Source organism: Scylla paramamosain, chromosome 46, assembly GCF_035594125.1.
Source record: "Scylla paramamosain isolate STU-SP2022 chromosome 46, ASM3559412v1, whole genome shotgun sequence".
NCBI classification, from domain to species: domain Eukaryota; kingdom Metazoa; phylum Arthropoda; class Malacostraca; order Decapoda; family Portunidae; genus Scylla; species Scylla paramamosain.
This window is the reverse complement of record NC_087196.1, coordinates 10,557,531-10,568,184: the sequence shown is the minus strand read 5'-3', so window position 1 is coordinate 10,568,184 and position 10,654 is coordinate 10,557,531. Positions and strand designations below refer to the sequence as shown.

The following is a 10,654-nucleotide window of genomic DNA, read 5'->3' as shown; positions in this document are numbered from 1 at the left end:
CAAGGCAACAGCAAAAGTTTCACCAAAATCTCTAAAAGAGTATGATGACCAAGACTCAGTAAGGAAAGCCAGATGACCAGTGGAGCAGCCTTGATGGACCCTAATACTGGCGATCAGATACAAGTAGGCTGTGAAGTAATAGATGTTTAAGAATATTCCTATTAAGGGTAGATTAAAAACTTTAGATAGGCAGGAAATTAAAGCAATGGGACTGTTGTTTGAGAAATTAAAACTACTACTACTGCTGCTACTACTACTACTACTACTACTACTACTGCTACTGCTACTACTACTACTGCTACTACTGGATGGTATATCAGTTCACACAGCAAGAAGCCAAGGACCCACCGAGGCTGTCACTTGGAAGAGGTCATTGTTGTTGCATCCAGCATCCCAGCCTGACTGCCTAGACAGGTCCCGCAGGTTGCTGAATGGCAGAGATGCAGGCTGCTCCACAGCAAGATGTGAGACCAGTGTGGCAGAGTATGATGTGTACACAATGAGGGACACACTGTAGCCAACCCAGTAGATTACCCGTGGATTAACAGTGTCAATGTTGTATGTGAGTGTATAGTGTAGTGTCTGGGCCACCCTGTATAGGACTGCCAGCCTGGCATATAGATAGATCAATCTAATTATTTGACATTTCATATTCTGAACATTTTGCTGATCCAATTAATCTGTTAAGGGAGCACTTTGTTCAACATCTTTAAAATATTATTTGATCATCACCTGTATCTCTCACCTGATGATATAGATAGGCTGGGTGTAGGTAACAACTTTCAACCTCTCCTCAGTGATGGACAATTCAGAGACAGTGAGGTCAGCTTCCCCTGACTGCAGAGCTCCTACCGTGCCCGTCCACTCGTTGCTTGAGTTGTCCTTCAGTTTCCCGTAGGCATAACCTTCCAGTACATTGAAACTGACTCTGTACAAGAGAGAGAGTGGGAGAAAAAATAGTGTTGTGTATTGAGGGAAAGAAAATTTCTGTCTTGTCTTCTCTATTTAGGGAAAGAAAAGGAAAAGGGCAAGTAGTGTCATATGCATGGAGGAAAAGGAAAATTATTCTCATATGCACTGAGCAAAAAGGAAAAGTACTGTGATATGTACTAAGGGAAAGGCTGGGTGTACTGAAGGGAAGGAAAAATACTGTTGTCGTATTTATTGAGGAAAAGAAAGAAATACTGTCGTATGTACATTTTTTAATTGCTAGAAAGAAAAGTGAAATATACATTTATATGTATAGTTTATTTTTCATATCAGTCACAAGTATGGATGTTTGTTTCCCTTCTTTTTTTTCACATGTACAGCTACCTCCTCAAATAGCATGTATTTTCAAAATTTCAAGCTGCTGTGATGATGAAAAAAGCCTGAAAGAAAAATGACAAGGAACAAAAAGTAATGAGAATAAGTTTTGTGGCAACTATTCATTAGGTGTCACTTTTTCACTCCTCCACTTAGACCGGTACAGTTGAACGCAAAATGTGAAAACTTACGAGAAATTGTGTGCATCCCTTAGTGCAGTGACAATATCCCCCACAAAACCAGTGATATTTCTTTGACTGGAGGTTAGTTCAATAATTTTGAAGGCTGGGATTAATTTTAATGAGGGATGAGAGGGTGGAAGTGACTGGAGTATAGGTTAATAATTCTACCAGCTGGAAAGGATTTTGAGGGTCAGAGGAAAGTGATTGGATATTAGCTTGATAATCGTGCTTGGTGAGATTAATTTTAGTGAGAGACTAGATGGTGGGAGGATGATATTTAGAGGTTAGTTTGGTAATTTTGCCAGTTGGTATTAATTTTTAGTGAGGGATGAGGGTGTCAGAAGAATGTGACTGGAGGTTAGTTTAATAATTCTGAGGGTGGGAGGAAAGTAATAGGGGGTTAGTTTAATTTTGGTGATGGATGAGAGTGTGAGTGGAAAGTGTAGCTGACCACATAATTTATCAAATAATACAAGCATGTACACATTCTTAATAATGTTCCATGTTAAGATATACTAAACATGAAGTTACTCCACAATATATGATGGTGTAAATTACGAATGGTTAAAGTCGAGACTTGTTTGATGATGGCCTGTTTGCTTGCTCCCCTTGGACGTGCGGCAAGTGCAGCAGCGTTCGACCGTTTCTCTAGGGGCAAGCGACACCTCCTGGTGGGGGACTTCAAATCTGCTGTCGCTGCCTTCGAGGTGTGTCTGTTGCTTAGGTGTGGTATGTGTTGCATGTTACCTAGTTGTGTTGTTTTCTGTGTTGTTAATTGTTTCATATCATAGTGAAAGTAAACACCAGGTTTAACTGACACTCCTTACCACTCCAGGAGGCAACAGAGTCCCTGGTGGAGCTGTGTGGGGAGCAGGCGCCCGAGTGTGGTGACGCGTACTGCCGCTGTGGCCGTGCATTGCTGGAGCTGGCACGCAAGGAGGCAGGGGTGCTGGGGCCAGATCTGGATGGTGCCAGTAGTCGTGTGTATTGCTTGGTTATTGTGTTAACGTGCTGGAGTGTGCACAGCCGGGAGTGTTTGGGGAATGAAAATAAAAGGAGTTATGGATGTTTAAAAATGCATCTTTTGAGAGCTGAGTATACAAGAAAGTTGCTGTGTTTGCGGGATGAGTAAACAATGAAGAAATGTTTTGAGGAACTGGGTGTGCAGAGGCACGAGTGTTTGGAGAATGAGAATACAGGAAGACAGGAGTGATTTAGGAATAAGTGTACAAGAAAGGAGTGTTTGAGTGACAATATATAAGGAAGAGGTGTTTTGAAAATGAGAGTACAAGGAATGAGCATTTTGGGAGTTAATATACAAGGAAGCAAGTATTTAAGGGACAAGTATACAAGATTATTTTCCTGTCATATGTCATTATACAATGTTTTTCTTTGTTATATACATCATTCCCTTTCACTTTTCATATCTTGTGTTCTCGTCATTCTGATGTAATGTTACAGATAGAGAATGTTTGGTGTCAAATTTTCACTAATTTCATATGTGTATAAACTTTCATTTCATTGACTTTTTTTTACTATTACTACTATATTTGCTTGCTTTTTAAACAAGTCTTTTCTTTCAGAGGAGGGAAGCACAGGGGAAGAGGAGGACAAGGAGGAAGAGAGTTAAGAGTCACAAGAGGAGGAGGAAGGTGGAAAGAAAGAGGAAGGAGAGGAGGAGGAGGAGGAGGAGGAAGATGGAGAAGGAAAGGAGAAAGATAAGAAGGAAGGAAATGCTGCAGAAGGAGAAGGTGAGTTGTTAATAAGGTTTTGTGTGACAAGTTTTCTGAAAATTTTATTTGTTTACATGAAGTTTGTTTTGTATATATTACTCTTAATATACTACTTCTCCCACCACATGCAATTTGTCTGTCTGCTGTTGTGGTTCTTTCATTTCTTGTTCCCTTTCCTGAATATACCATTTCCTTAGTTTCATATCTAGTACCCTCCAATAAAATTTCTGCTTCTCGGTCTCTGTACTTCTCTCGTTTTTTTTGCTTGGCTTCATTCCTCAGATCCTTCTCTTTTTCCCTTTCTTCCAAGTTCATATCTCTTTTTTACCCAAATATTCTTGTATTCTGAATTTTCAGCCAGCTTCCCAGTTCTCACTAGGATCTCCTTTACTGTAACTTGGGATCTCATTCTCACTTTTAATGGTCTTTTACCTCCTTCACTATATTTTCAAATTCTATATGCTTCTTCCACTTCTCATTCCAGTCCCTGTTCTTCACCTTGGACCATTGTAATAATTTTCCTTACCAACTCCTCTCTCTCTCTCTCTCTCTCTCTCTCTCTCTCTCTCTCTCTCTCTCTCTCTCTCTCTCTCTCTCTCTCTCTCTCTCTCTCTCTCTCTCTCTCTCTCTCTCTCTCTCTCTCTCTTATTCCCTTTTCTTCCTTTCTTCCTTCCCTCCTATCTTTGTTTCTCCCTCCTCCTCCTCCTCCTCCTCCTCCTCCTCCTCCTCCTCCTCCTCCTCCTCCTCCTCCTCCTCCTCCTCCTCCTCCTCCTCCTTCATTCTACCTAACAAGAAATAATAGATTCAAGATTATACCCAAACGTTTTAAATCCCACAAGGCCAAACATTTTTTCTTTAATCGTATAGTAAATATATGGAGTAAACTTCCTGCAGAAATTGTGAACAATATTGAAATTGTGAAAGCAATATTATTGAATCAGTTCATCCTAAACATTTGCATTTTGTTTTTCCACAGAGCAATAAGACATTAGAATTGACAGAGAAACCAGACAAGGGACTGCATTTGAAGAAGCACAAGAACCAAGAAATTACATCATTCAATGAAATGACAACATAATCTAAAGTAAGAATTTACATAGCTTTCATTTTGGTTTACATTCTGAAAGGTAACAGTAACATGGATATGTTTTTATATTGAAATCTTTCTCTGATTGCATACAAATGGTACCAATCAACAAATAATAATGTAATACTTAGAAGCTGGGAATTCAAATCACTGGTAGATAAAATGAACCACCATTCTAGAGTGTACATAACTAAGGAATTAATATACTGGTTAACTGTCACACCAGCATGAACAGAATAACAACAATTGTTGAGTAGAGTCTGTAGGAGGCAGGGAAGGAGGCATGTAGTCAGTTTTAGAGAGCAGTTATTATGAAATCAGCTGTAGAATATTCCTAAGATGCAATACTACTGGAGTCTGTCAGCTTGAAGACAGTTTATTAAAGAAGGGAAGTTCATGAGATATAAAGCCTTTGATTATTCAGTTTCATTTCCAAAGTAACATTTATTTATTGGTGTGTTGCTTCCTGTAAATAGTAAAGCCTTGACAGCACTGCATCTCTCACACCATGCTGTAACTGTTGAGAGAACCCTAACCCTTAGAGAGAGGAGGAGGGAATCCTTGGTTTATGTTCAGTAAAGCCCTGTATTCTTGTCATGGCAATGTAGAATGGAGGCGTCATTGGTTTATGTTCAGTAAAGCCCTGTATTCTTGTCATGGCAATGTAGAATGGAGGCGTCCTTGGTTTATGTTCAGTAAAGCCCCGTATTCTTGTCATGGCAATGTAGAATGGAGGCGTCCTTGGTTTATGTTCAGTAAAGCCCTGTATTCTTGTCATGGCAATGTAGAATGGAGACGTCATTGGTCACATACTGTTCTAATGTAATCTAATGTAATCTAATGGAATCATGAAGGTGTAAAAATGCAGGATATGGATGGGATGCTACATCAGCAGCTTTTGTCATTAAGGGTGGTAAAGTGAAAGATTTGTTAATCACTTTGGTCTTTAGTTGATGCTTCTGGTGAGGCTTTCCTGTTTAAACTTGGCATAATATATATAAAATGATGTGGCATGTTAAACAAGTTAACTTACTGCCTTCTTGTGTCTTTCACAGATAGAAATCAAAAACGTCACAAGACAGAATAGTGAGCTGCATGCACTTATCACAGAGTATAAAGTCACTCCCTCAGAGGAAAAAGACAAGGATGGCATGTCTTCATGTGAGAACTCAGAAGCTAAATGTGAGCTACCATCCACATGAATATATATTTGTATATCAAACTGACATTCTCCTTGGAGGGAGGCTTTCCAAAGTGCACACACACACACACACACACACACACACACACACACACACACACACACACACACACACACACACACACACACACATCTCTGCATCAGGACTCAACAGCCAGACTGATAAACAATTACTTCACCCAAGATGATCAGCTGATAGGATTAGCTGTGGATGAGCCTCCTGTGGTGACTAGGAGTACAAAAGCCAGCAGCTAATTTTGGGAGCTGCCAGTCATCATGGTCCTGGTGTCTGAGGTGCTGCTTTTGCATTTTCCCAGTCATGGGTCGAGGCTACATCACATTTATTCATTCACAGTTGCTCTTAGTTATCTCTGTTACAAGTTAAAATTTTTCCTGGCTCCACAGACATTTCTGGTGCATCTAACCCTCTCTCCATTGCCCTTCTATTTCCCTTAGTCTTATACCCACTTCTTACATTACGTCTAATTACTTCCATTGGTCATTCTTGTCTGGCCCTCTGTTGCATCAATTTTTCACCTCCAGGTACAGATACCAAGGGGAAATTGCTGGGTCAAGTGGCTACACTGACATCTGAGGTTAGCAGGTTGGAGAGTGAGTGCAGCAGTCTTCAGGTTCAGCTAGACTGTGAGAGGGATAAGTATAACAAACTGCTGGGAGAATCTCTTGCTCATGAAAAGTTGTCTGAAGATGTCATAACTGAACCAAAAGGTAAGAAAGTTTATATTCTCTAATAATAAAGCAAATAATTTTTCCTCACTGTTGCTCAATTTTTTGAATTAATAACAAAATAAAAGCATTGTTATTGGATTTGTTTATGGAGGCTGTATTAAGAAAAGTTGAGAGAAACAAACTTATTGTTTTATCAGGAGAAACAACAGGATTGGGAGGAACTGAGCTTTAACAGAAGCTGCAACAACTGCAGGAGGCTCACAGGGTCCTGGAGAGCAGGTTAACTTGCAGCATGAAGGAGGTGGCTGAGCTAAGTGACAGGAAGTAGCAGCTTAAGCATGCTGTAGTGCATGAGGAGACAGAGTCCATCGGTGTATGCATGTTTTTTGCTCATTTGAATCATCTGTAAAAGTGAAGTGGAGGAAGTGTTTACTGTTTACTGTATGCCATTTCCTTGGTCTTTTAATGAAGAATTTTATCCTTCTTCAGGTGACTACATCACCATCTACCAGTTGCAGCGAGGAGTGATGAAGCAACAAGCTCGAGAACGCGAGTTAGACCTTGCCAGCCTCCATCATGAATGAGAGGAAATGAAGCAAAACCACTCTGCAGGTTAGTGCTCTCTTTTGCATCTCACACACTTCTTATTCATGTCATGGCAGATTAGTGATTTCTGCTGCATCTCACACACTTCTTATTCAATTGCTGGCAGGTTAGTGATCTCTGCTGCATCTCACACACTTCTTATTCAATTGCTGGCAGGTTAGTGATCTCTGCTGCATCTCAAACGGTTCTTATTCAGGTGTTGACCAAAGTACTAAGCCTTCATATCATTACCTTGCTCTGTGATGGAGGCTACACCATCTGGCATCTAGCTGAGATTTAATGTTGCAGTAAAGCTTCCATATGAGTTCATGTAGAGCAAAATGTTTTCAAATGCCAGGGAAGTAGTGTAATGTAACCTTCCAGAGAAATCTATCCCTCATTTATTAGTTAACAGGAGTGTTTAATGTACTTAATGTGATTAGCCAGGATCAAGGGTCAACTTCTTCACTGACCATTTACTCTCAGGTGATGTATCTGTCCTCCATGAGTCACCAGAGACACATAAGGTGTTGTAAGTGAAATTTCATCTATTAGATTTATTCAAAATGTGAATTAACACAGTTGTTTCCTGCAGGATTTGATATCAAAGCTGGTGCAGGAAAAGGAAGCAGATCATGACCTTCAGCAGCTCGAGAAGATAAGCAGCGTCCTTAAGAGTCCAGTTGCTATCTTTAGCAGTGTTGGTGAGTAGTAAAAACTGAGCCATCTTATGAAGTGCAACGAAACATTATTATTATCTTCATAATTTTCTTGAAATAAACAGATTTCTGTGGCATGTTGCTCATTAGCACTTTAATATCAGATAACACCAGTTATTTATGTAATGATGTAATGTACTAAGTAGATGAAATACAAGTGGCATCTGCTAACACTCTTGATGTGGAACAGGAACCAGTGAGTCTGAGACACCCACCAGCAGTGGAAAGCTGGCTGACGAGCGCCTCAAGCACTCTGAAAAGGTGGAGCAACAACAAGAAACAGAAAATTGCATCCATCATTCTTTGCCTGAGGAGGGAATTGATGCTCTGTTGACCCTTCACACTGATGTCCCTCATGAGGAGGCAGAATATGAATCCTACAGAACTTGCCCATAGAAAGACCAAAACTGTTACTGCTGCTGCCACACTGCCACCACTTCCACTGACACCAAAAGCCCAACTGTGCAGAGAATCCTGGACCTCCGCAATGAAATGGAGTCCACCAGTCACCTGGAGCACTTTAGCCTCCAAAAGTTCCATCCGTGTCCATTGTGTTTGGGTAAACTTATCACTGTATAAGGGGGACAAGTATCAGTGTATGGTTACTATATACTCATTTGTACTTAAAGATGTCATGTCACATCATTCTCTCTCTCTCTCTCTCTCTCTCTCTCTCTCTCTCTCTCTCTCTCTCTCTCTCTCTCTCTCTCTCTCTCTCTCTCTCTCTCTCTCTCTCTCTCTCTCTCTCTCTCTCTCTCTCTCTCTCTCTCTCTCTCTCTCTCTCTCTCTCTCTCTCTCTCTCTCTCTCTCTCTCTCTCTCTCTCTCTCTCTCTCTCTCTCTCTCTCTCTCTCTCTCTTTCTTTCTTTCTTTCTTTCTTTCTTTCTTTTTGCATATTTTACTGCTTTACATTCCTCCCCACAGTATTTTTTCATCTACTTTATGACTGCAGTAGTTTTATCATCCCAGTGTATGCCGTATCCACTCTGAAACTGTAATTCACCAATCAGCTCAAATGTGTCTCTGTTTTGATAATCATTAATTTGTTTCAGCTACACAACCACTCTGATAAGGGACAAAATCTACTTCACCAGTCATCTATGTCATACAGTCATATATATTCATACATATGACAAAATACTCTTCCTAAGACATTTCTTATTTTCTCTTCTCAAGTGACCTGTCCATCTATCTAAGGTACCACATAACATTTAAAACTTACAATATTGCATTTAATTCATGAACATTTTTTTGTCTATGTAGACTTGAAATTGTATTGGTTCCTGTGGATGAGTGGGCCATGCTGTGCTTTGTCAAGGATGGTGTTTGGTATTGTGATGACTCTTGCCACAATCAAGTGTCTCCCACAGAGTAGTGGAGTACCTATGTATGGTGTTGACCCAAGCTGTCCAGGTCTCATCCAATGCCTTAATATGATTTAGATGATCAAAATGGTTTAACTCACCAGCTGACTGATTTGAATGGAGAAGTATGTAATGTGTTGTAGCCTAACCATCCCTGCCAGCATGGTCAGACTCTTGGTAGTAACCTGAAATGCTCCTAGGTAGTGAGTATCATTGCACATAATGATCTTTACTTTGTCAGTAATTCAATGATACTGAATATTACTCTACTGGATTTTGCTCAGCACTGCTTGGTAACTTTTGGCCATAATCCCAGGTCTGGAATGATATGAAGCCATGTTTTTACATTCCATATGAGACAGGCAAGCACTATGCTTTGCCTGACTGATACCTGTACTTTGCATTTATGACCCCAGGTAGTTCATCACTCTCTCTCTCTCTCTCTCTCTCTCTCTCTCTCTCTCTCTCTCTCTCTCTCTCTCTCTCTCTCTCTCTCTCTCTCTCTCTCTCTCTCTCTCTCTCTCTCTCTCTCTCTCTCTCTCTCTCTCTCTCTCTCTCTCTGTTTGGAATTATACTGTATATTAGGAAATATCATTAAAGAGTGTGTGTGTAAAAAGTGTTTGCATTATTGTGCATTTGATGTTGGTTTCATGATTTATAAAGATTGCTATTTTTAATAAAGTTATTGAAATTGTTATTGAGTGTTTGTATTGAACTCATTAGCTTTGTAATAGTGTGCGTCTCATCATGCATTCATTAATGATGTAGAGTGGAAATGTCCACTCCTATCATGCATAATATCAATGCATTATTGGTTTATGTTGTTATTTGTGTATAAATTGTAAAGTTATGCCAGTCTATTTTAGTACAAACTAAATATCAGCTGGAAGAGAGGACAGGTAATGGCACACTAAAACACAGGAAGGGACAATGATATAACCATCCAATTTAACAATACACAGAGCAAGAAGAATGAGAAAGCAATAAAAATGGATTATTTAATGGATGATTAATAGACCCTCATTTGTAATGTTATTTCAGGCAAGAATATTAAAAGAGACAGCTGGCTTGCCCTTTGTACTTGTTCAGCTTGCCCTTAGCACTTGTTCATACATGACAGAATGAGAGATCTATGGGTGGTGGTGACACCTGGAAATGGGTATGATTCATGAAGGGATTGATTGATTGGTTGACTGACTGATTAAGAAAAAAAAACGTAGCAGTGGAGGGTGGGGGGGGGGGGGAAGGCGCCCCCAACTTTCCAGTCATATATGGCGTGGAAGGGACAATACCAGCAAAGAAAAATATGAGAAAATGCATAATTTACTACAAAACCCAAAATGCGAAATAAAACCTCGCCAAATTGAACCTTCCCACGAAGGTAATGAATGGAGTTTTGATGCAATGAGCCACAGTTACTTAAAACACTCAACAAATATAACACCTGCCAAAAAAATAAAATAAATAAATAAAATCAATCAATAAATAAAGATAAAAACGCGAGAAAACCTTTAAATTATCACAACGCGAAATATACACACACGCTAAACTGGATGCGTCATTAATTAATATCCCCCCAATAGTTTATAGCCCCTCCCCTATTCATTGCTCCCCCCCCCCTCCCTGCCTTGAGGAACACCTTCACTTATGGCCTGCTGTTGGGTCAGATTTGAGCCATTTTAACCTCGAATTACATACAATACATACATACATATCGTCTCCTTGCAATAATTATAATAGTCTTCCTGGCTTAATTTTTGTTTATTCATTATTCCTTATGTATTTATTAA

At 39.8% G+C, this 10,654-nt stretch overlaps 1 protein-coding gene across 1 annotated transcript; it reads left to right on the top strand.

The window, feature by feature from the left end:
• Positions 1 to 320: 320 nt before the first annotated feature.
• Positions 321 to 9,561, top strand: LOC135094638 (glutamic acid-rich protein-like). Its single transcript, XM_063994896.1, has 9 exons — positions 321 to 464; positions 2,118 to 2,211; positions 2,323 to 2,467; positions 3,071 to 3,238; positions 5,363 to 5,489; positions 6,052 to 6,237; positions 6,396 to 6,810; positions 7,379 to 7,487; positions 7,693 to 9,561. The coding sequence occupies exons 3-7, from the start codon at positions 2,453 to 2,455 to the stop codon at positions 6,428 to 6,430; spliced, it is 531 nt and encodes a 176-aa protein (XP_063850966.1). The 5' UTR covers positions 321 to 464; positions 2,118 to 2,211; positions 2,323 to 2,452; the 3' UTR covers positions 6,431 to 6,810; positions 7,379 to 7,487; positions 7,693 to 9,561.
• The last annotated feature ends 1,093 nt before the right edge of the window (positions 9,562 to 10,654 follow it).

Bases quoted from the DNA above. Each gene is read 5' to 3' on its own strand.
- LOC135094638 (XM_063994896.1), top strand. The intron at 5,490-6,051 runs GTGAGCTACCAT...TTTCACCTCCAG, and splicing joins TGAGAACTCAGAAGCTAAAT to GTACAGATACCAAGGGGAAA. The intron at 6,238-6,395 runs GTAAGAAAGTTT...TTGTTTTATCAG, and splicing joins TGTCATAACTGAACCAAAAG to GAGAAACAACAGGATTGGGA.